The sequence below is a fragment of the Polyergus mexicanus genome, unplaced genomic scaffold, assembly GCF_030449975.1.
Source record: "Polyergus mexicanus isolate NDT 795.1 unplaced genomic scaffold, iyPolMexi1.0 SCAF_2, whole genome shotgun sequence".
Taxonomy (NCBI): domain Eukaryota; kingdom Metazoa; phylum Arthropoda; class Insecta; order Hymenoptera; family Formicidae; genus Polyergus; species Polyergus mexicanus.
Window position 1 is genome coordinate 3,279,632 of NW_027223322.1, and position 26,946 is coordinate 3,306,577.

General features: G+C 38.1%; 1 protein-coding gene across 1 annotated transcript; it reads right to left on the minus strand.

Annotated features, from left to right (window-relative positions):
- Nucleotides 1–24,078: 24,078 nt before the first annotated feature.
- LOC138942839 (uncharacterized) lies at nt 24,079–26,685 on the minus strand. Its single transcript, XM_070313309.1, has 2 exons — nt 26,602–26,685; nt 24,079–25,526 (listed from the first exon to the last, which is right to left on the minus strand). The coding sequence occupies exon 2, from the start codon at nt 25,501–25,503 to the stop codon at nt 24,154–24,156; it is 1,350 nt and encodes a 449-aa protein (XP_070169410.1). The 5' UTR covers nt 25,504–25,526; nt 26,602–26,685; the 3' UTR covers nt 24,079–24,153.
- Between the last annotated feature and the right edge of the window lie 261 nt (nt 26,686–26,946).

A 26,946-nucleotide genomic window follows, 5' to 3' on the forward strand; every position in this document is an offset into this window, starting at 1 on the left:
CAATCAAGCTCCAGCGAGGAGACCGAGAAAGCAACGGCGGGGATAAAAATACGGCGTGAATGAAGGGCGATCTCTACGACGTGACACACGACTTCTTACGCCGCGGAAACGCTTTATTCAAATTTTATATTCGATTATGCAAATTAATGTGAGACGCATAAAACTGTCTCTGGAATTTGTCCGACGGTGAGAGGTTTCCCCGTGTGGGGAATGAATTTTATGTTTCTTCGGAAACAAAAGTCTGTCGGCGCCAATCTATCTCTTTTTCCCCTTTGCTCTTTCCCCTCGAATCTGATCTCTTGCCACCACCCATCCTTTGGCTCGTCGCCGTAACTTCTGGCGATATATGCTCCTGTTTCGTAAAAGAGGCAGACGGAAGTATGCAAAGGGGGTTAAGGGGAAAGGGGGAATTGGTTCTCTTCGACACCGTCGTGCATATGTCTTCCGGAAACGGGAAATATTGCGTCGAGAATGTTGCGAGGCATGTTTCCAACTTCGCGACTTCCGTTCCGCCACTAAGCATCCCTGCCCCGCTATCCAAACTCGCTCGCTTCGGGATGGCAGCTGGCGTATATTTGCGCGATAATTTCTAATCTACGATCACGGATACAGGTATGATATACAGATATGATCGCGGGAGAAATTTTAAATAGAATCTTACTTTTAATAGTAATTTATCAAATATTTATATTTTATACCTTAGCAGGAACGAAAAAATATTGCCATTTATTTATATTAAAAATTGACATTAATAAGTTGTGATTAATAATAAGATTCACACGCATCTTTTCTTAAAAGAGAAATATATTCCAGATTCATGAAAGAATTTACAAGCTAGAATACGCTTCTTTGAAGACGCCCTATGTATCTGACAAAATTTTTATCGGGAGTATTGAGAATATCTTGACATTTTGCACGTCGACGACGAATTTCGACGGCGTCAGGATATCCAATTTCAACGCCAACTAGAATAAAGCGTGATATCGCCCCACGCGAGTGTGATGGATGCATTTAGATTGCGCTCGGTAAATCGAGTTCAACGTAGACGCTGCTGCGGCTTTCTGCGGAGAGAGGAGAAGGGAGGAAGAGAGGAAGAGAGAGAAAGACAGGGTGTGAGAGGGAGAGATAGAGAATGAAGGGATTTTAACGAAATCGCAGCGATGCCATGCAAATGGCCCGGTAACAGCTTCCGCGCCTGTATTCTCCGCGCCGCGGACACGCCGACTGTGTTGGGCGCGACGCGGCTTAACTCAATTCCATACATATTTTAACACCGGCAAAACCGTAAGAAAATTGCGTGATATGCATAAACGACTTTGCAAACTCGGTTACAAAATGGGGATTGCGCGTCCGGTGTCACGCGCGCGTCCCCTCCATACAAAATTATTTCGAGCGGGGCTGTTACCGCGAGCCTTTTCCTATTCGGTCTCTGATAACCGAGATAAATAGATTCGCGCTACTTATTTTTTCGACAATTTGTAATATCGAAATATGAAGGGATCGATAAGTCTGCTATACTAAATAGAAATGCCTTTAAATCTGAAAGCAACAACAATCAAAAATTTAACAAATTTTTGCATTCTATTGCCAAGTTTACAAACTTGAATTATATGTGAAAATTGTGTAGGAAAATGTATACCATTTATTAATTTAAAATCATTAATCAAGCTTTACTTTTTTTAATAACTACATAATCTTGTCATTATATAATACATTCTTTTATATGATAAAATTAGCAAATACCCACCATTTTAAATGCCATAAATGATTACAAGAGTAAATCTATCATATAATATTATGCAATATGTTTAATATTATACACATTGTTATACTGAGTTCTCTGATAATACAGCGAGGTTTGCATTACAAGAATAAATTCGCATTCCTGCTACAATAAAATTCCAAATAAGCGCTTTGTATTGTTACATGTCACGCGTGTACACGTGCGTACCGAGAATGAAAGAACGTTGAGCTCGATAACGATCCCACCCACGACCGTCCAGTCGCATCCGGAGGATGAATCGGGCTGGTACAGCAGAGTAACATGTAGCGGCCACATTAAATTATCTATCGCGCAATTATTCATTTATGCTTATTCGCCTTGATACAACCCGCGGATCTTGAATTATTACCGGCTTAACCGGACTTTTAATTCTAACGTATTACCATACTTATCGTAGCGTACGAGCGATTCGCGTCTCGCCGAGCACTTTTATGACGCGCTTTTTCCTACAAGCTCTATAATAACTCATAATAAGTATTTCGAATATATAAAAAAAAATTTCTTCTCAATATTTATAAAGAAGTTTGTCACTCGTATATAACCGGCTAATTTTATCTGCCTCGTATTTAGAGTATAAATCTACAATATGCTTTTCCGACAAAAAAGTTTTTTATTAATAATAATTATATTTTTCACGAGTATCGTCAGGATATCTAGAATTCATTTAATTAGGAAAATTTTGTTGGTCAGGGTTGTCATCATTTTACATAAATATATAATGTAAAGAATAAATCGTCACAATATTTGTGAAGAAGAGGAATTTTATAAAAAAAATTTTATCGTAAAAATTGACGAATTGCGCGTGAAAAAGAATCATATCTTCTTTTCGAAAATGGTAATTCTAAAAAGAATCTATTCTACGCTAGAAACTCGACGAGGAGAAGAATCCCTCTTGTGTATCACGGTGGTTGGTTGCAAGGAAGGCATATTTAGTACATAAATCAAAGCCCGAGTGGCCCTTGCTGGAGGCTAGGAGTTTATATGCTAATATAAGGTGGAGCACACTGTACGCTGGTCGCCATCTTGACCGCAATGTAGCGTCTTGGAAATTTACAACGTAAAATGTTCCGAAACATGAAATTACCAATATGGTTATTCGCTTAATTCTCAAAAACGAAATTTTAAATCCTTCAGAACGACATTTAAAACTTTTAAATTTTTTAAACGCACATTGATCTCATTTTAATTTATCTATCTGATAATATAATAAAATTTTAAACAAAATTGGACAATACAATTTCAGGCAATTGCAAATTAAATTAAATATAATATTAACATGCATAATATTAACACATACATATACACAATTGCAATCTTAACTTCGATGTTATATCTTGAAAAAATTTATAACGATATATTATATTTTATAAGAAGATAGCTATAATTATAAAAAATTATGCAATTTCTTACGAGCAATAACTTAGTATAATTTTCTTATTATTAATAATTTACTCTCTTATAAAATCAAAAATTTAATAGAATTAATAAGAAAGAGATATGTTTTGCATATATATATATATATATATATATATATATATATATATAACATAATTGTCCAAACTTTTGCCTTGACTCTTTTAAAAACAAATCATAAAAATAACTTTGTATGGAATTATACAGTGCACAAAGACAAGGGAACATTACATAGAATGTAAAACAGATTGAGCGAGCAATCTGTTCGAACGAGAGGAGAGAGTACATGGAATTTTTTCCAAATTGCACGCATCCAAAGTGCCTTTGCGTCACGCTCGTAAAAATGAAAAACGATTTCTCTGGTCCGTTGTGTGTTTTGTATGCTAATACAAAATCGAGCACGTTGTACGGGCTCCGCCATCTTGACCGCGATAGCGTCTTGCCCGGGGTTCGGGGGGGGGGGGGGAGGGGGGGCAGGACGAGAGATGGCAGAAATATTCTCCACGCCCGAGATTACCAATATGCCCGCGACACGGCGAGTACATTCTTTCTCGATGAACGAAAACGGGAACGGAGTTACTGTCTAGATATTTCCAAAACTTGGCGTGCTCGCAATTGAAGTATCTCGCCTCCGCTCTGCGTATCAAAAAGTTTTGAAAACTTTGGCGAAATTGTCAACGGAGAACTATGAGATAAACTTTGTCGACTCTCTATGACAGATTCTCTTTCTCGCATATCTGTTGAACAACCGAGGATTAAGTTTTTTTTTTTTTTTTTTTTTTTTTTTTTTTTTTTTTTTTTTATCTCGTTTGATTTCAGGAAATACATTTGTTCGTTTGATACATATTACAATTTTTTTATTACGTTATGAAATAAATATTGGAGATACATGTCAACGACAAAATCATTTAGGATTTTTTATGGTTATCAATTCAGGTAGTTAAATGTATTTAGGAAATTGAATAATAATTTCGATCAATTGATGCTGATAATGACGCAAGCTGGCAATGTAAAAACGGCCGATGCTACTTGAGATTCAATTCAAAAACTCAAAGATATCTAAACGCGCTTGCTTCGGCAGCCTTTAGTAGCGGCGTTATGGCAAACGTTTAATTAAACTTGTAATAACGCCTCTCCCCCCCCCCCTCCCCACTCTCCCCTATCCCTTAGTCGCGCGCACCCTTTCTCGCGACTAAAGGGTTCTCTCCCGTTGTTATGCGCGAGCCGTAGAGAAATCCGACCCTGTGTCGTATCACGGCGCCGTAAAGGCGATTGCCAGTTTGCTGCGGCGTGTTTCGTAATATGCGGGCATCTTCGTGTTCGTGTTACGACCCGCCGTTTTCTTATCTCGACCCGGACGAACGTGTCATCTGCTCCCCGGCTCTTTCCGCACCCACCACCAATGCCTTTCGTCCGACTGTTACCTTCCGGTGACAACGAAAGACCTAGTTCTCTCACAACGAAATTTTCGCAGGTACAAGATTATAATCAACGAAGTTACATGTCACATTTAAATAATTAAATAAATATTATAGTTCATTGAGAATCGATTAAAAATTCTGCTTTTAACGCTTATATCGTATATATATTTGTTTATTTAATTTTAGACAATATAAGTCTCTAAACTTTGTAAAACTTAAATTTATTTTCTAGAAACAACATATATTTTTAAAATTTCGAAGGTTAATTATGTTAATCGTTAAAAAATATTGTCCGAATATAAAAATATTTCTGACAAAGGATACGAGAAAAATATTGCCGTTGTTCTTATGAATTATTTCAACTGGTGGAGGCTTTTCAACTAGAAAGATATTTTTCTCCATGCAGCAGCCTTAATCTTGTACGCATTTCCGGTTAGATGGCGACAAGTATATTTAGCTTCCAATTGTGCAACGGCATAGCCCGAAGAAAAAATTTTTTAGCCGCTTAAATAGAAACGATGTCGGCGGGAAGACCGACGGGGGGTTTCGCTATTTCCATTTTTCATCAGGATCCCCGTAATACGGGGGAGTAGAGGTGCTGCGGCGGCTGTAGGACGGAAGGAGCGGAAGGAGAGAGAAGGCGAAAAGGGAGGGCGGCTATGGAAAGGGCGGGAACGGGTGTTGTATAAAACCGCTCGCGACATTACCTCCAATATTCGCAAAACGGATTCTCCGGCAGCCGCCTCATCCCGCAGGGAGCGCATCCTCCTGCCCCCTCTAACCTTCCCACCTCCCCACGATCCCTCGCAGCCCTCCACGGTCCGCTACGGTGGTAATGAGGTGGTTTCAATTCTGGCCTCGGGGCGCACACCCCGACCGGTAGTGTAGGTGCACCAGCTATTGCCATGTAAATGTCCAAGCGAGAGGGAACGATTGATAAAAAAAGGAGGGGCAAGAAAGGGTGGATGAGACTTTGGTCGATCCATCCGCGAGCCGTTGCGAGCCTGTACAAATCACTCGGGAATCTTTCCGTGGATAGTTGAAATAACCGCGAAAAGAGAGCGATGGTAGAAGCGCAACAGTGTGATAAACGCGCATAGTTTATCGCGCTGACACAAAAAGGGAAACTAACTTGAAAGCGCTGTCGCTTTCGACTATACTTATTCTAAACAATCTTGAAATATTTAGTTACTATTTATTTATACACACATGTATTAAACATAAAAATCTAGATATTGATTGAGAATTCAAGTTCTGGTATAATTCACATTGGACTAACAATGAAGCTAAGGTAAAATTGCATAAAAAATAAATAACACACCTTCGATATAATAGGAAAGATTTTCTTGAATAATTCCCCGCAAGAAATAAATAGGGGACGGCATTGATTTAGGAGATATAACAAATTGAAGTTTCACAATTGTAATGCTTTTTTTCAGGTATTATAACATATTTAAGTGGCAATAAAATCGGAGGTGGGTTACTTTTTATGCAATTATACCAAAGCTAATAATCTATTTTAATAATTGTTTAAAAAGATCAAAGATTATTAACGAGAGAGAAACATGAAATGTTTATAATTTTATACAGCGAAACAATAATACAAGCAATCTCAATTTTTCAACCGAACGTTCTCTTGCTACCACGATCGTCAAACAGCGACATAACGCCGAGCGTTTTATTGTCACGGGCCAATAGGAAGCCGTATCACGTAATCTTCCAACACTCTCAAACTTTTCACCCCGTTATCGTCGCCGTACCGTCGACGACTGGAACTTCCAGAAAGAAAGTTTACCGTTAAGCAGTACGTCGTCGTAGCGAAAAGAGGAGAAGGAAAAATAAAAGAATCAGGCAAAGAGTTCTGAAACGAGAGACTCGCGAGAAATAAAGTACTCGGTGTCACCAGCCATGGATACTCAAGGTTCCGTTGCTGGACCGTGGGAGGAGGGAGGGAATTGGAGAACGGCCACCCTTCAAAAATAAATCGCGAAGGCGCCACGACTCATAATTTAAACTAGCGCAGTTTCGGTAACTAGTTTCTCCCCTTTCACACAGATGAAACCAGAGAGAACGACGGGAAATCGCTCGTACGAGTGAAGGAGAAGAATGAAGAAACTGCTCGCCACAGAGCGGGTAGAAATAGGTGTCGCCATAACCGACGGTTGTAAAGCGATTCACGGTAAATCGTCGAATGAGTTTATTGCGCTCATTGACCGCCAACCCCCGAAGCAGAAGCGTGTGCGGGTTAAAATCGTTGGACTAGATACGATTCGCGATGACTTGGAATCGCTCGGTTACGCCAGTATCGCGACCAATATGGAATCGACGGTTTCCTTATTCACCTTATCTCGCCGAAACGGATTTTGAATCTTTAATTTTGATTAGAAAATGTCAAAGCAAATTCGCATAATTTCGAATTAATATTATTATTTTATATTACCATTTTATATCTGTTAGCATTTTATATTTATTTTATATTAAAGTATTGATGAAAAATATATAATATAATATATTAATTATATAATATAATCTCTAATTCTGAATCGTGAGAGTTTTTTTTTATGTGTGTATAAGAAAACTTTTATAAATTTTAACATATTAAAATAACATTCTTAATAAGAACATTGTTTTTATATTTATATATTTATATATGAATATTCGTTATATGTATATAAAAATAGAGAATTATAAAACAAAAATGATGTAATAATATATAATTAATATTATTTTTTTATGAAGACATCTCCTCAAGGAAAGAATAAAAAAAAGTTCATACGTATCTAAAATTAAAAAGAACGGCGACCCTGAAGTGACCAGTATGACTGATGCAGCCAGTGTGAGGCAACAACGAATTATTACGTGTTCATAAGCGACACGTGCTAGTCATATAGGTCATCGTATTCTCGCTTGAACACTCGCGTCATCGTCGAAAGACCTTTTAGCGATTGGGGCCATGTATCTGCCTGAGTCGCTTGAGTTATCACGCTATAGAGTTCCGGACGGTTCTCCAAGTAATTGAAACGAAACTTTCCACAGTAGGTGCCGATAACGCGGCTACATCGCGAGGAGCAAAGAAAAAGCAGCGACGGCAAGTCGGCGGGTGTGACCAACGGAAGTTGGCGACGCGGCCTCTGGTCTAGGACATTCTTATTATCCCCCTTCCAGATTTCCGTAATCTTCGAATGCGGATCGGCCGTTCGCTTCCTATTAACGCGCGCGAATCGTCCGGTAATTGAATAACCCGTTATCACGGCCTTCTACGTGATTGCATCGAGCGCGCGGCAGCGAATCGCTCACATTTATCTGCTTCGGCAAGAACTTTGCGATCGAAGAGCAACGGTGAAAATCGCCGCCGCTTTTTAGCCGATCTCTGGAATGTGTAGCCGGCTTAATCAAATTTGAGTTATACGCCCGATCTACGAATCTCGTCGTTGGCATTTCACGCCACAGATAAGAGAAGAGAGAGAGAGAGAGAGAAATCAACCGAATATTTTAGTAATTCGAGAGTTTATTTCGACTGGTCGAGTTAACACATTGCGATGGAAGATGTTTTTGCACTTTTACAATTGATATAAAGTTAAAAACATTACGAAAAAATTGTATATATAATGGAATAGACAGAGAAGATTATTTTTAATTTTCTTTTCTCCGGATTTTTTTCTCTATGATCGCAAAAAGTTTATCGCAGACGTTTATATATCTTCGATAAATGAGGGGACAAATTATTTCACGACAACCGAACGAAAGATGGAAAGACAAGCATCTTCATTTACGATTCCGTCATCAAAGTGCATTTTCTCCGTTAAACAATGGCGTTTCATATTTTCGTCGCGAATGCTACCGAGACACGGCGGCGGATCTATAAGTATTTTCTCAGATTGAAAAGCTTTCGGCATGAAATATGGGTCAGAGATATGGGCGCGCGCAACCCTTCCTCTCGCTTTAATGGAATTAGTATTTAATACTCGAGGGGCCGGCGAGTACGCGAAAGGGCGTTCTCTAAAAACTAAGTGGATCTGTCTCGGGTTGGGTCGGGCGGCGAACACCACGATCTCGATTATCGGTATTGCCTTGCAGAAAATTTACTACTCGCTACAACCTTCGAATTACAAAAGCCGTGCTGGGAAAATAACAGTCGAAGAAAAAAATTACCGGCTACTGCGGCGACCATCACGGCGACAAATCTTTGCCTCCACCGGCAAGTCGAAAAAGAGAAATCGACGAGAGTATCGAAAACAAGCACTTTGAGGAGTTATGATTTAATTAGTTGCTGTCGCGCATCGTCTGTCTATATGTATACAGCCAAAACAAAACTAAAGATTTATTACAGCGTTCATATATAGATACGTTAGAAACGTGAGAGTATGACTTTAACAGAGTGAAATAAATTAATAAAAAAATTAATTAACGCTGCTAATGATTAAAACTTTTTAAAAATAAAAGAATATGATTGAACTATAGAAAAATTAATAGAATGGACAGAACTGTCGAAAATCGACCAGCATCTCATATAGATACATTGGATACGTGTTACAATATTACAATATTATGTAAATCAAAGCAAAAATATTTAGCGGCCGTATCTTAAATAGCATATTGAAGAATATCAAGAATATTTTAAAATTTTTTGCCGAAAGAAGAGTCACATAAAAATTCTAAAAATAAAATATCAAGTTTATATACAGAGATGTATCTTTCACGGTATAACCACAATGATCACGGACAATGACGTCGGATATGCTCGCGTATCAAGAATATCTGAGCCGACCACTAACGACGGCTTTGATAATCGGGCACAAAGTCCATCGTGCCCCGTGCACGAGTATTGTGCTCACGACCCCCTGAGACAACGGGGTTCGCACCCTATTGCCTCCGACACGGACGTCTCAATTAAATGTATACGAGGCAAGTGGGGTTGATAGAGCGTTCGGTCATAAATATGAATTATCCGCGGTAAACGCTCCCTCGAGGGCGGACGGGGATCGGAAGGAGACCGAGAGTCGGCTGCGATTTTATTCTAAGACGTCAACGACATCGCATCGTCGATAGATTTCGGCACTTAATAACGCAAAACCGACAAACAACAAATAAAAATGTTATCACTTTTACATTTAATGCAATATTAAAACAAATCGTTTTATAATAATACAAATTATTAGAAAAAATATATAATTAGATAAAATACATTTATTTACGTAAAATGACTAAATCTAATAACGCGAGATTTATATTATAATGCGAGTTATCGAATTAACGCATCATTACTAAATTTAATAATGCAAATTATTATAATAAATATATGATTGCATGGATTTACTGAATTTAATAAAGCAAGTCGTTATAACACGGAGTTATTAAATTTATTAACGCGGTATTAACCGCTTTTCAATTGCGGCTGCTATTTGACACCATAAAATTTGAATACTATATACTAGTATTTCTAATTATATGTAATATGATAAATGCTGTTTAAGAGCATTATTTCACACAAGCAAAAGTTTTCCACACATCGGAAAAAATGTATCATTTTTTCATTATAAGTCAGCAGAATATTTTGTGAAGAAAATTCTATTTATTAATCGATTTATAGATTTTTATATATTATACAATTGACAATATCTGATAATATCGGTGATAATAATAAAAATAAAATGTGTGTTATTTAATACTAATACGAAAGCTCGTATTATCATATAATATCATATAGTCATATATATTTAATAAAATTATTAGATTTAATAATTAAATGTATGAGACTGTTGGTATAAGTCTTCGTTGATATCAAAAAATATACTATCTCGCCAAACCGTAGATTTACTTAACCATTCATTGATAAATGCGCGATAAAAATATAAATTAAATACAGTTCGCAATTTTAATATAAATATTGCACATGAAATAGTATCGATTCTCCGGCGGTTTGATTCAATCACTCTAATAGAAAAGTAATGTCGACCCTCTTCGTCGAGGCTCCTGGATTATAATACGCCTTACGGCTCGCAGGGGTGTTTATGAAGTATGACGATGCGTTTTAGCAGATTGGTGACGATAGCAACGGCCGATCGTAATAACGTAGATCGAGCGAATCTTTTCGAATAAGGAAGAAAAAGTTTCATTCTCGAGAAAATCTATACAATAATTCTCCATGATTCATGCGAAGATTTCGCTATCATAAATGTAACAATAAAACAGTAATTATTATCGTTGTATTTAATTACGATATTAGAAATTACTTTTTTTACATTCTAGCGCTAAAATTATAGCCATTTTAAGCTTTCCGTATGTTTATTTATCGTAAAAAAGAATTCTCAAGCAACTAATGCAACTTTTTAATTCGTTCAATCAATTAAAAAAAAAAAAAAAAAAAATTACTTTACAAGTGACAAAGTGAAAACGAGCAAGAAGTAATTCGTGCACATGCAAAATCCGTAATTCACTGAATTTTCGACGTCGCGTGGAATCGTCGGTGCGGAACGTCCCGACGCTCCGGAGAGTGAGAGGATAGGGAAAGAAGGGGTGGGAGAGGGGTCGACGGAAAGCGCGGTGGAGGGGCAGAAGGGCGCGAGTAAATTCGTAGGTTGAAGGCGGCGGGCTCCTCTACCCTTGTGTCGAGATTAGCATAAATATGGCGTCTTAGAACGGGGCAGTTTGTCATCGTTAGCAAAGCACACGCTTCCTGGGACTCGCCCAGTCACACTCCTGTGAATCGCCGAGCTGGTGTGTATTCCCCGCGGGATACCGCAACCGGGAGTCCCGCAGGAAGGAAACCGCCGATGTAGGTTGGTAGATACACGGAACCGCGGCCCTGTGTATAAGGATAACCGCCCTTCCCCCCTAACTCCCCGAGAAAACCAACCTCGGGACCTTCCCTTCCTTGAGTCAGGAGACAGGTATTTCGGTACCCCAAACTTTCCGAACGCAGATTCCTGCGGGTGTCGCGCTCAACGGGTACTGTGATTTAGTTGTAATTGCAATGAGCTTTCAACGCTAAAATTAATGCAGCTGCCGCCTTTCATGATTTTACATGATGACGAGAACTTGAATAAATGCTGTAAAGCTACGCTATATTATTATGCAAATCTATATCTTTCAACTTTATATGCGCTAAATAGATTAATAAATTACAATATAATCCGACTTTAATAGATTATATTTTTAAAAGCAATAATAATAATAAGAGTAATACTAATAAATAAGAAGCAACGACATTATGTTTCCGTTTATTTATGGTTTATAAATTAAAATATATATAACATTTAAAAAGCACAATTTTATTTTTCTTATATTTCTTTTATATTTCATCACACACCTTTCGTACGATCGCTCGATTTCTTAACAACGCACCATCAAATTTTCGCGATAAAGGCTTAACGATCGCATTTTGAGGGAAGATCGTCTTCGGGAAAAAAAAAAAAAAAAAAACGAGAGAACGTATATTCGTGGCGTTTGCACGCGATTCGAATGCGACAGCAACCGTGCGTCTACCTCCGCGCGCGACTTCTTGTCGTGCCAGGAGTATGTTTTGCCGCTCGCCTGCCCTGCCCTGGCGGGAACCACTTTCGCCCCCTTTCCCCGCCTTCGACCCCCGACGGCCCTCTTGCTGCCGCGCTTTCCGAGAATATGGATCGGCCCTGACAATATTGCCGTCGGTACCACCCCGCGTCTCCACCACCGGCATGATATACGCGGCCGCATTTCATATATTCCATTGTTTCCAAGTTTTCGGATCCATTTGTAAGATTAAATTTGTAATGCGGGAACACATATACTCACACGCGCAATTCCCTCCCCCCGTGTCACTCCGTCACCCCCCGTATCCCCCGTCGCATCGCCACCTTTCGCTGAGCGCAGAGAGAGGCGACGCATATGGCGGACCGGCCAATTTCCCCCGGCATGCTGAAACATCGGATATAGCTTAAAATCTCTCGCCTGCAATCTCAGTTTTTCCTCCCAGAGAGTACCGAAATCTCTTCTGGATATATCCGTATGACTTCCGAATCTCGCAATTTAAGGGAAAAAAAGTGCCTAAGAAACTTTAAATTCATTTCTTCGAGAGAGATTACTTCTGCGTTTTTATGTATATAAAAAAAAATTTTAATTTTTTTTTTTTTTTTTTAATTCTTATAAAGTCCTTTCTAATTAAAAAAAAATATAACAAACAAAATAATTTTTCTTAGTAAAGCCAGCATTTATCATACTCGAGAGAAAAAAAGGAGCATGAAAATTGATAAGCGATAATACTCATTTTAATTGAGGGTTTTTGCAGCTTCTGACCGAAGACATAGTGACCACGTATGCACATGTACATACGGATGTAACGTATGACGCATAAAGCTGCACGCGTTAACCAGCCACTTTCAGATTGGATGGTGCGCTTTTTGGCATATGGATTTGTCGCGGATTGACCCGCGGTTTCCATCCCCTAATGGGAAATTCATGTCTACGATTGCTCGCCGCGGAGTAGCCGCCACCGAGATCACTTCGCGACTTTTGCTCTCGCGTGTAAATAGAGACAGATCGTCGCGCTATGTTCGTAATTACAGGCGATTTATGAAACCGCGCTGGTTAAAAGTTATACTCACTATTTTGCGCTTATTATTGACTAGCAAGTATATGAGTTAATTAATTGCGGACAGAATATACGAATATACTGTAATTTCTACGAGAGCTGAACAGAAAAAATATAAAAATTATACTGTAAATAATATTGTTAATATATTTATTCTTTTGCATTTTTCGATGAAGAATATTTCAGGTAAATGCAGATTCTCCCCGGAGCAAGTTATATAAAATGGTCAAGTTCCAAAAAAGATTTGTAGAACTGTAAACTCTATTATGTAAATATTTAATGAATTTTTAATTAAAAGTTAAACCGTGAAGAAACACGATACATATATATTATGATAATATATTCATTCTAATGTATTATTGATATAAACTCTTCAAAAAAATAAATTGTTAAGTAATTTTTTTTTTTTTTTTTTTATCAGTGTGAATGCTAATATCACAAGATATTACATATATTTAACATATGAAAATAATTGTTTTTCCTATGCGTGTTGCGCCTTTTATATTTGCGAAAAATAATAATTAATATACGGAAAAAATTGAATTCATCATAAAATTATATTCATATCAATACTTCAACACACATTTAGACGCAAAATTACAATCTTGAAAGTCGAAAAATTTTCTCGTGAAAAAAATCCGCAGGCAATTCCCTATCCGGATGGAATCATCCCTCAGTCTGACATAACTCCAATGCAGAAATAAGTGGAACATGTTCCCGACGATACTCGTATGAGCGGATACCTAGCGCACGTTTTTACCGCACGCGCGCGACCGATGGGCGCTCTCTCTCTCTCTCTCTCTCTCTCTCTCTTTTTCGCCAGCAATTGTCCACCACGAGAGCGCTGAAAACTTTCATAAATTTCGTCACAGAGCGAGCAAATGGCTTCCGGTCCAGCGGTCGGACATTGTCGATAACAGGCACGTCGCCAGGGGGCGAATTCAATATCGTATTCGCACTGCTGGACTCTCCCCGCTTCCTACCTCCCTACCTCCAGCAATCCCGCCGGTACCCTCCGCAGCCACCTCGATGTGCCGGTGCCCCCTTGTCACCCCCGCCGACATATCTCCCCTCCACCTCCAGCATTGTCCCTCGCATTGTCCCGAAAGTTTTCGGCGAACCGGCATAGCAGGCTGAACCACGTGATTACCATATGAATTAAAGTAATGTGATATACGATCGCGGGATACGTTCAGCGTGGCCGCGTTTGCAGAAGACACCTGCGGACCCAAGAAACGCGTAAGGCGGAAAAGACGCTGGTGAAGCGGAATCGCGAATCACAAAAGTCTGAAGCTTTCAAGAATCGTCACCGGAAATAAGATACGCGATAAAAGAAAATTGCCGTTTCCCCTGAAAAATTAGATGAAAGTGTTCGCGAAGCAAATGAGTGGAATATCGCTCAATTCTTTCACATCTAATCTACTAATCGCCAGAACAAAATTATTCGCCAAACAATCATCTATTTCCGAAATATACAACACTCATTTTAACGAAAAAAAGTTAAAGTTAGTTGGTATCTATTATACATATATAATATTAAGAATAAAATATAATATTAAGAATTTAAAAATATAAATCGTATAATTTATAAATTAATATCGTCGCTAAGGTCGGATATAAATAAATTATGCATTTTCCTTTGTCTCACTGATATGTAATATCGTTATGCCAGCGAAATATTTTTATTTTCCATGATTGCTTTTTTGAAAAATCATCAAAGAGATGAGCCTAACTCTATCGGCCAATAACATTCTTCAAAGACATTCTCTAAACAATTTTTAAGCTTTTGTATTATTTGGATATTCATCAATGGATATTCATCAATGCGTACACGGGACGCAAATTTGTCGCGGCAAAAAAAACTGCCCAAGACAAATCGCGCCCGACCCTCGGAGAGAAGAGAGAGAAAGATACTGCACGTGCCGTACTCCTCGATACCGCGATATCCTCTCCCCGTTTTAAAAACGAACACCCGCGATCTACCCTCGGCGTCTCACCGTCACCGCCATTTGCCCGGTCTCATCTCGAGCGATTTGGGGCCAGTTTGAAGCCGCTCAACAATAGACCGACCATCGCAAGCATTTGCCGCGGCCGGCTATCAGTTTGACGGCGCGCGCGTAGCACGCGACTCTGCTTTCTGGCCGGCGCGATATCTCGATCGCAATAAATTCACATTAAACTATCTGCTCTGTTATGGTCCCGGCCGCAGCTTTGATACATCCCGTCCCCACCCGTCCCCCTCCACGTCTCCGCTCTACACCCGGAACACCCCCGCCAGCTTCGAATAGTCCATCCGCTTCGTTGTCGGCGCTAATTTTAATTTTCTGATTTTACGATATTTTCCACGTCATTCTTTTTTGCCCTCTCCTTTCTAATCACGATTCTCTCGTTAATCTTCGATTTTAAAAAGAGTTGCAACAATAAATATCGTATATAAAGGAAAGATAGATAAATAATTCAATCCTTTTGCTAACAGCTTTCAATTGTCAAAAAAATTAATTTTTAAAATACAGTAATCTTTTTTAATATGCAATTAATTATTAATAATAAATAAGCTTAAATACGACGACATAGCCTTTGGATAAATAAAGCTATATATTGAATTTTGATAAAATAATAATTGTATTCTTGACGATATTACACAATAAGTATCAATCTTATTGTTGGAAAATCGTTATGTTCCATTTGTATAGTATCTCTCAAGTGTTTGCAATTATTCCACTCAACTTTATTTTGAATATCGTATTTTATACTAAACAAATGTTCAAATGCCGAAATATGGAACAAAAAAAGGAATTAGTCGATTTGAATTGTACGATTATTTCTTTTTGTCTTTTTTCCATTTCTCCGGCATACTCCATCTTCCTGTTTGGCGAACAATTAATACGCGTTACGAGCAAGTCTCGCTAATCTGGTGTTAGAATTGTGTTGGCGATTACCGCCCCTAACGCAGGTAAATACGAGGTCGCATAAACTCGACCGCCGGTTAAACTCGTACGCCGCTTGCTCACAATGGGCGGCGTGTGTAAGGCTGCCGCATTAATTTCTAGTAATTATCAGAGGTGTATTTCATCCGGGGTGGGTCGCGGGTCGTGTCCGGGGTCGGCCACTGCGTGTTAACGCCGTTGTTATGCCCCATTATATTGTCCTACCAACACACGCGAAATGAGGGTAAGGCAATTGCGTGCAGAGACGGGTGTCATGGCCCGCGAAAAGGCTCGCCGTGCGGTTTATTTTGAAAAATTAAACGTGTGTCACACACCCGCCTCGCATTCTTTCTTCCACCCACTTCTTGCATTCCATCTTTCTCTCTCTTTCTTGTACACGTTGCATTTTTTTCGACATTCGTTGAAAATAGGGAATTTTTGCGCTATGGTATTTTGAATACAATAAACTGGAAGCGTCGTCGGAATTTTTATTTATTAGATTTGTATATATTATCATTTATTATATATATGTATCATTTACATGACAGATCGATGTTTCGAAGTTTAAAAAAATTATCTTTCTGCAGGTTGCACCCAAGTAATCAAAATTTCTTAGCGCCCGCTTTTCTTTTCTCTCTCATCTTTAATCGCGATGGTAATAACGCTAGACGGTCACCCTAAATAATTTTTAGACAAGATGATTCATCGATACGTAATGTGCGGGAGCACGCAGTCGAAACGACATTTTGAATAGAGAATTGCGTCGCATCGCGCCGCGTAACGAATCGCAGCGAAAATTGATAAAATATTATTTAATCCACCCCTCCCTTCTTACCTATACCTCCGCGGTGCGGGAGATAGCATTACTAATTTATTTAAATGGACTTATCTTGCCGAAGCCCCCCCCCGATAGGAATGTAAATTGGAACTCTCCGAATCAAGGGGGTAATGGCACGAGTAAGATAAAGATATTTTATTGCTTTGCGGTCAGACATATTTAAGCAGGGTCGAAATTCTTTTTTCCATTGTCAAATGATTCGGTGGTTAGAGAGACAAGGAGAGAAAACTTGGCTCCCTTTATTAGCTTTCCGTCGTTGCTCGCAAAAATGGATCTTCGTAGATTAAGAATTCGCGCCACGCCAGCTGCTGATTAAAAGCGAATATATACGATCGCTTTATCGTAAAAAAAAAAATAATAATGTGAGAGAATTAAACGCAAACTTTTTCCACATCTTTTCAGTTTTCTCTCGGCGATTATAAATTTATATTGTACAAATAATCTTCGTAATTATTATATATAATACAATACACACGTTCTCTTTTTAAAAATCTTTTATGTATCTCTTTTATAGATTAATCAGGTTAATTAGATTTTATAGATTAAAGAAAATTATAAATAGATTGATTCTCCGAAAATTATAATTAAAATATAAAGAAAATAATTGTTTAAAATTATACAATTAATTATAAAAGAATTAGAGAATTGACAAGAGAAATCACAATTAGTGCTGATTGATTTTCTGGAAGTCTCAATTAAAACGAGGAAAAGAAACAAATCAAATTATGCAACTCAACCAAAAGATGATAAAATATTCAAAACAGCGTTTTTTTACTTATTATTAGCAATGTTTCGTTTCAGTCTTGCACTTTTCCAGTCATGAAGTCAATCATTAAAGATACTTACAGCATCTGTAACACAAAAATGATAAATTTTCAATTATTAAGACATATCTAATTTTATTATATCTATCTTTTCACATTATAGAACACACAGACATGCATATTTAAAATGGCGCCTTATTTGCTCACTTGTATCCTTAACGACGCCAAGTCTGTTTGCGCAGCCACTCCTCGCGATGATAAATCTGTGCCACGAGAGCCGCGAAATTCTGGCGGATACGCGTCGACGTCGCGCGACGGCGCAACAAAGAGCGAGCGGCTGCCGAAAAATAACGCGACGAAAAAAAAACAGAGCAAACAGGCGAAACAGAATAAAAATAGAGCAGAATAAAATAGAGCATTGTCGCGCTCGGTAGAGGTGCGGTAGAGGACCGACGAAATAGAAAGGACCGGCCGCGCGAGCGCGGGGCAATAATTCGAAACAAAATGTCAAGCGGGCCCGCCATTGTCGGGCGCGGTGGTGCGGTAGGCGCCAACTAGCGCCAACGAGAAAATATCGTCGACGGTAAATCAAGGTGCTCCAACATAGGAGAGAGCACGGGGCCCTTTCATCCCTCCGCCGGACGATCCGCTACGAGCGGCCGCACGATCGCGCCGGAGCTGTGCGCTTCCGTTTTTCATCATACATACGTCGTAAATAAGCCGAGACGGCTCGCCGCTTTCAAGGTTGCCACCGCGAGCTTCGATCGGGAGGTAGCTTTGGTGGTAGTCAAGCGATGCCCCCCCGGAAACTCGTGATAAAAAATCCATAGCGTAAACGCGAGTACAAAATAATTATCTTTTACTTGTAATTAAGTGTCTCAAAAAGAGAATAAATATAGAGACATCCATTATACCGGTATCAATAAAAATCATTGTAATTTCCCTGGGGGCACAAGTTTTGTTCATGTAAAAATGTATGTATGAAGATATCGCTGGTAAAAAAATCGCCTTGTCAAATCTTGAATTCTTTTTTATTTTTCAATTTGAGGAAATGCATATTAAGGTGAGAATAACGTTTTGGATCAGAAGCAAAATATAAAGATCTTATGAACATTATTAGCGTGCCAAACATACGTGTGAAACTCTACGAGCAAATTGCAGCATATGCCCTAGAAAAGCGATGGCTTGCGCGGACGAAATCGTTTAGCGACGCCTGATTGACAACAAAACACTGTATCGTGAGACCGATGTAAGCTGCGTGTTCGCAGTCAAGTTACATAATCGTATCCCGGAAGACCGTGACGAAGCGGAAATCGGGGTTGCCGACAATAAGAACAGACAAGTATGTACTTAGTTCACAATGCGATGCGAGACTCGATTAATCTTTGCGTTCGCATATTAATTAAAAGTCACATCGAGTAATGCAATCACTAGTATGGTATATTCAATTTAAAATAGGTATCATTGTTTCATGTACAATTAATTTTGAAAATTTCAGAGGTTGAATTTTTTATAGAGAAAAGAATGATTTTCTAAGTTTTTCTGAAGCTGAAAAAGGATTCAACTCTACAAACGCGAGTAATGACTCATGTGTTTCCTTGCAAAGGTCCCACAGAACCCCCAAAGAAAACGCATGATCGAAGGCACAATGGTGGAAAGTGATGTGGACGTCAAGACGCGGCTCGTCTGGCGAGAATCGGTAAACCGAAAACTTAATGTCTCGGAACGGACGCCATATTAGCATATCCGCATCCAATCGTCGCCCACGTGGCAAGGGTGCCGTGGCGAATCGGCCCCGGGCTATGACATTGTCATTATTTCACTGACAGAACAAGCATGCGCGCGATTCTCCACGGGAAGTATCGCTAACAAGAGTAGGAAGGGCGGCGAACCGATCGCCGAAAGAAAGACAATAATACAAAATGTGCTCGATTTAAATAAAGACATGGAGCGCGGATCTTGCAAAGCATCTTTGTGTCATTAATTTATATCGTTCACTTTTAACTCTAAAAATTTATTATTGATTTATTTTATTAACTTATTTATTTGACAAATCCTTAATAGCTTTTTTCTTTAATTTTTCATCTTAATAAACATAAAACAAGTGATCATAATTCATAAAATAATTATTCAACATCAATTTAAATTTAATAATTATATTTATAATAACGCCAAATATATATATATATATAAAGATATAGTGAAACTCTTATCTCAAAAATCAGAATCGTGGGAGAAAAACAAGAAAGTATATTTAAAAAAAAAAATAATAAAAGCGAAGCAAAGAATTTTGCCATAGTATAGTGCAAGAAAGAGAATAAGAGAAATGATGAAAAGAGCGAAGAGATGATGAGAGTCCTCAGGGACCCCTTCGTCGCTTTGTAAGGGATACAACTACCGTCGAGGTCCGGGTGCTCCACGTTATTTATCTTTATGGACCTCGGGCAGAGGGTAAGTACACTTACTTCGGGGGTGGTGAAGGGGCGAACTTAAGCCGAAACGAGGGCGGTAAGAGATTGTTTGTCGTATTGGCCGCGGTTTCGACGAGCTTAACGTTACCCGTTTAGGGGATTTCGCGGTGACTTTCTCTTAGAAAACAGAGACAGTTGTCTTTCTGAAAGAGTCTTTGAAGTATTTTTTATTTTGTTTTTATAAAAAAATAATGTGTATGTGAGTGTGTGTATGTGTGTGTGTGTATAATTCAACAAGTTAACATGTAAATTTAGTTCAAAATAAAATTTAATTAGTTATATTTCAATTACACGTCACGATACTCTATCATGTTCAAAAATTCAAGTATTATTATGATATATATATATATATACACTTTGTATATACTTTGCAATAAATATTTTATATATATATTATTTATAAATTTAACATTAAAATATTAATTTAAATGTCAATATAAAATATATAAATTAACACGACGATTTTTTTTTTTATTAATTCGTTTTAAGACAATTGCAAGTATCTTTTTTTAAATATAATTAAAAAATTTAATTAGATTGGCATAAAAATAATAAATTGCAAACTATTTCTATAAAAAAGAAGATTTTTCCTTTATTTCTTTTCATAAATTCGAAAGAGATAGTTGTGCGCGCTATTTTACTCAAACATCGGAAATAACAATCGATTCGAATGTCAGGAGGAGGTTTCTGAGTAGCCAGAAATTAATCTATTGCTCCACCCCCCCCCCTACCCCCCGTAATCGGCTTTCGGTGATTTAGCACCAAGGAGACAAGAGGAGGATGGACGATGTCTATAAAGCGAAGAGCAAGATCGATTTTGTATCTAAGAAGTCATTGCGAGCCGCTATCATGACCAACGAATTCAATTAACAATTTTTTTTAGAAAAAAAGATAAAAGAAGTTTTATTTACACACACACACACATTCTTTTCTTGTGCAAAAATATTTTTCAATAGATATTTGCAATAAAAATGAAAAGGTAATATTAGAAATATCTCTGTGATTTGTATTAACATAAAAATTAATGTCGTAAATATAACTGATAAATGAATTTTAAACTTAATGTTATATAGATAAGAGGATATTAGATACGATATGTGGTTTATAATGTGTGTCACGGATATTTTTTTATTAATTAACAACGATCTGAATTACATACAGTGCTTATGTACAATGTGATATTTACAACGAAGTGTGATGTAACGTGATATCTTAATAAAACAATTCTTATAAAAGGAAACAAAACTTCGATATCTCTATAAAAAAGAGATCGATAATGTTCATATTATACAGACCTATATATTACATTTAATCTTAGAACAACTTTGCATATGTCGCGATATCTTAATATCTCAATATTATTATCAGTGCGAGACAATGTATTATTAAAGATAATATCGAATTCATTACAACACCCATCCAATATCCCTATTCTTTAATCAATATCGATACATCGACATTTAGTTATATTCCCCTCATTTATAAATGCAATCTATTTCGTATTAAAAATTTCACTACGAATATTTACACACTACTGTGATTATTGCTGTACAGAATACGGCATATGTTCTTAATGATTATTTATCTTTTCTCAATTTTTATAAATAACCCTATTCAAAATTCTATTATATTAAATCGTAGTATGCATTATAATTAGACTTAATTGATTCAATCAGAGATAATAATGTTATTTATAATTTTACAAACTTTTTGCAAAAGTACTTGTGGATTATTTCCGTACGAATAAAGTTTCTTTGGCCAAGTCGGAAAACGCAGTGCGATAATTCACGTAATTTTCGGACAATATTAAGCCACTCGGCGACAGCTTAACCCTATGTTAAGCCGCACACCGTCGGCGGGGGTGAAACAAGAGTGCAGGAGGAGAGGGATGGCGATGAGGGCGGCTCTCGACGGTGGTTGGAGGCCGAGCTGTATTTAAAACGCGAATGCGCGCCGGCCGATTCGCCGTTTGAAGTTAAATGGAGTGTAAATGGCAGATAACAAACCGGCACTGTTTCCGATTACGGCATTCATTGTTTCCTACCATTATGCGCGCTCCGACGGTTTGTGTGTGACGCGGGTTACGGCTTACGATCTATTTATTGCCACGCCGCCCTCACCTCCGTACACACGGCCGAAATGCGCTTTACACGCTTGCACCAACTCCCCGCAACACGCAACCCTTCCGCACCCCCGGTCACCCCCAGCCGTCTTCCTCCTCCCTCCCTACTACCATCATCGCACCCGTAATCCACCGCCCATTTCACCTGCTTGCCGTTATAAATATACGGCAAATATTTTACTTTCTACACCGTGGAAATGGAGTCGTTCGAATGGACCGTATGTAATTTGCGAACGTATCGAAATACGATCGCGATTATATTTTGTCTCTGACAATTTTAACACGCTGCTTTTCCCCAAATATGCGTGATTTTAATATACTTTATTGCTACAGTTGGTTTTGTATCCAAAACTTTGTTTTTAGATCAAATCGTTTGTTTTGAAAATAATTGAATATTCCTGAATAACTTTAACTGTTGGATCTATAAAAAAAGAAAAACAATCATAATAAATCTAAATGTCGGCGGATACTTTGAAATATATATATCTGTGATAAAACCATAAATCATGTAAATTACATATACATTATATACATCCCAAATTTTTATATTTTTTTTTGAGAAAGATCAAGATTATACGTTTCAAACTTTTAAATTTCTATCCTATATATTCCTACCTTCTCTTCTCAAAAAATTTCAAAATGATTTTCAAGGAGTATAAAACTCTATCCTGTTTCTCATATATTATATAAATATAATATTCGCGACTTTTAAATGTGATATTTAAAAAATGATATCTTATTTATATATTAATTGTCTGCGCGCATACACAATTAATATATTAATAAACACTCCATTTTCTGAAAATTATGACTCTTTTTACGTTTTAAACTGATTAATTTAATTATTATTTGTTTAGCGTGGCAAGAATAATTCTAATTAAAAGAATCAAAGTATATAGATTGTGTTAATTTATTTACATTTCACTCTTTTTCTCTCAAAGTATATGAATAACTCTTACTTTACTTATTTTAAGAGTGAAATTTATTTACAAATTGTTCCTACTTAATATTGACTAGACAGGGAATGTCTTGATCGCAGTGCGTGAGTTAAACTAGAATACATCACGAATTCGCAGATATTAATTTCTATATAGACATTAAATTTTTGTATCGTAGATGAGTATACAATGTAAGTATCGCGTAATAATACATCTATACATAATGTCGCAGATTCGTTGAGCCGTCTTTTATCTACGAGTTCTTTGTATTCATTTCTAAATTAATTTTTACTTAATGAGAAAGAGAAAGAGAGAGAATTTTTTTTATCGTAAACTGTTAATTTTCTATAATAAGAATACATCTGTAACTAATGCTTCAAGAATATAATTCTGTCAAAACAAAGTCGGTTTAAAATTAAATAAAAAATGAGATTTTATCATATATTGTATGTTCGCACATTGCTGAATTTTAATTTCCGGAGAAAACTTTTCATTTTCAATTACTTGTTATTTAAATAATTTGTCGATGCGGTTTTCTAGAGAATTAATTTTCTAATAATCTTACTACAAAATACATAGATAAAAAGTAACTCAGCGAAATCTGCAAACGCACATATATTCATGATAGAAGAAATGTACAAAAATTTTTCGCAACTACTGAGAAGATGATAAGATGATTAGATTTGCATACTTCCGATACGTAGCTGAAATGTGTTTTTTTTTTCGCAAGAAGCAATATCTCAATTTCTTTCTCAATTGATAAGATGTAACGATAAATAACGATTTTATCGTTTAAATATCTAAGAAAGTCATAGTCTACTGCTTCCCATTATTCATCGATTCAGTTCTTCTATTCAAAGGAATAGCCAGCCGTTAGAAGCTCGTCCTCGGTCGGCAATTTTCGTCGTCACTTACTGTGAACGGAAGTGGCTCTCCTCTTAACCTCGACCTGGTCGACGATACCGTCGCTCTCCTTATCCTGATGAGCGGTCATGTGTCTGGTGAGATGGTGTCTTTCGCGAAAGCTCTCGTCGCATACGGGACATCTAAGCTTCTCTTCCCTCCTCCTCCTCGCCGACTCGCCCAAGTTCTCGCTCTTGTGATGAGAGCGCATGTGGTAGACCAGGTCGGAGGTCATCCGGAACGACAAATTGCATTTGGCGCAGACGTTCTGCGCCGGCAAGGTCAGAGCGGCGAATGACGGCGGCAAAAGGCCGGCCACCCCGGCGGCCGTGGCCAGAAATCGTGGTCTGGCAAGAGCGTCTGCCATCGGCGGGAAAACGGAAATGGGATTGTAGGAGAGATTAGGATAGACCGGCGGGAGATCCGGTCGAAAAGCGGGCACCTTCGGACTGGGCACCTTGGGCGGCTGTGCAATCTGCGGGATCTTCAGGTTCTCCAACAATCCCGATTGACCGGTCTCCGCTCCCACTGCCAGGAATGGATACGCCATCTTGGTAGGAAACGGCGCGTACTTGTAACTCGCCGCTCCGGCCAACGACACCACCGGCGGACTGACGCTGTTCTGATAGCTCGCGCGGTCGTCCGGCGATATCGATGATCTAGGTGATGCTTGGCTGTCATCGTTGAAGCCATTTCGTTGTCCTATTAGGTTGACCTTTGTAAAAGCACTGCGAGATTCGCCATGGCGATCGGTCACGCAGGGGATACCAGTTTCGTAGACCTTCGCGCAGGACAAGACCGAAGAATCTGCCGATTCCGGGCAGGTGGTCAGCATAGACTGATGACCGACAAAGATAGGTGGACTCGGAGTTTTCTGAAACCGACTACCAGTCGATGTGTATCTCCTTCCGTCGGTGTCCGGGGAAAGTCCCGGCAAAGTCGGCGTCAAGGTTCTCGGCGACACGTAGGGTGGACTCAGTGAGTTCTCCGTGCATTGCAACAATCTCCTTCTCTCCGAACCGCCGGAATCATTATCGTAGTGTTTGATGGTGAGATTTTGCGGCAGTCTATCAGCATCCAGAACGTTATCAACAGAGATGTCATCTCGAGGACGCTCCTTTCGACCGGATATCAATCGCAACTTTTCGTTTTGACGACGTGCCAGGTTCTCGTCGGGCGCTACCAGGAAAGCGACGTCGAAGGAGCGCTTGCTAGCGCGCTGAAGGGGATACGAGGCGTCGGGTGTGACATCACTGATAGACGCGGGGCACGCCGACGTCAATGTCGTCGTGGCCGGCGTCGAGGTCGCGGGGGCGGCGCGGTCGATGCCACCCGTGCGATCTTCCATTGTCATCCTGCTCGCTCCGGATGATCGACCTGCGAAACAATAACGGAGGGTGGACAATGAGTGTAAACGTCGCATCGGCGCGAAGTGATTGATCGCCCAAGATTCGATACACTTGGCCCAGCTGTCCTACATTCGAGGAGCATAAATCGGAGCAAAGCAAGATTGGTATCATCAGAATAGTCGAGAAAAGCTAAAACGCGAGATAGACATTTCTTTATTTGGAAAAAGTATAAAATAATGGAAATAAGATTTTTATATCTAATGCAATAAAATTTAAAAAAAAATGTTCTTATGCTTGTCATAAAATAAATTCGATAATTATATTATACATATATAAATAAATATATTTGATTTAAAATAAAATTATTTATATCAAGGTAATTTATTGAAAATAAGAGCTTTTCAGAAAATATATAGCAATTTGAATGAACATTCTAATATTCAATTTTTTTATTTAATAATGCATTTACAGCTTAATTATGTTGAGTGAAATACATATCGCAATTAAACTTTATTTTAAAAAAATACTAATATACATGTTAAAAATTGATATACCATTTATATAGGACACTTGCTATTTATATAAAATTATTATCATAGAAAAATTTCAGTTTTAGAAATTTGTATTGTGATTGTAAAATAAGAAAAATATTCATAAATCACGATAGAAAGAGATTTTAATAGCATAAAATCATATTTTATTGTACAATTACATTTTTTTTTTTTTAAATATACGATATAATATGACTTATTTCCACATTATCCATTAGTCTTTAATAATTAATTTCTATGGAAAATTAATGCCATAACCTGAGTTTCAATAGTATATAAGAACATTAGATCAATTAATCGACTATCCCATAATGGCATTCCAAGGCACAGTCTCAAACATATAAATATCAAATAATTCAATAATCTAATCTAAGATATCTAAGAAACTTCTAAAAATTATTTGAATCATTTAAAAGATTAATATTTTTTAAAAATCTTGGTAATTCATTTTAAATATTTGTATTTTATTATATACAATTAATAAATATACAGAGAGAAAGAGTGAAACAGAGAGAGACAGAGAGAGAAGAGAGTAGAATAAAAATTATTTACCGGATTACGATGGCAAGTGTTCTTCCAAATACACGCGGCTACACTAGCTGGATCACGTTTTCCATCCCTTACGGTGCTTCTTCGATCTTCTCTAAGACATTAGACCGCACTTTTTCTCACAAGGCTGTCTCGCCGAAACCTCGCGAGCACGCGTAGCCCGTGATAAGCAACGAGAGACGAAATCAATCCTTTAACGGATCCACCAATCCGGTGTGCAGTCCGGGGTACACTAAAGTGGCGAACACTCGGAGCCGCATCGGCTGTTCGCGTTAAAATGAGAATGCCGTTCGCGCATCCCCCGTATTTAGGGGTAGCCGTCGCAGAGGGTAGCGCGATCGTGGCAGG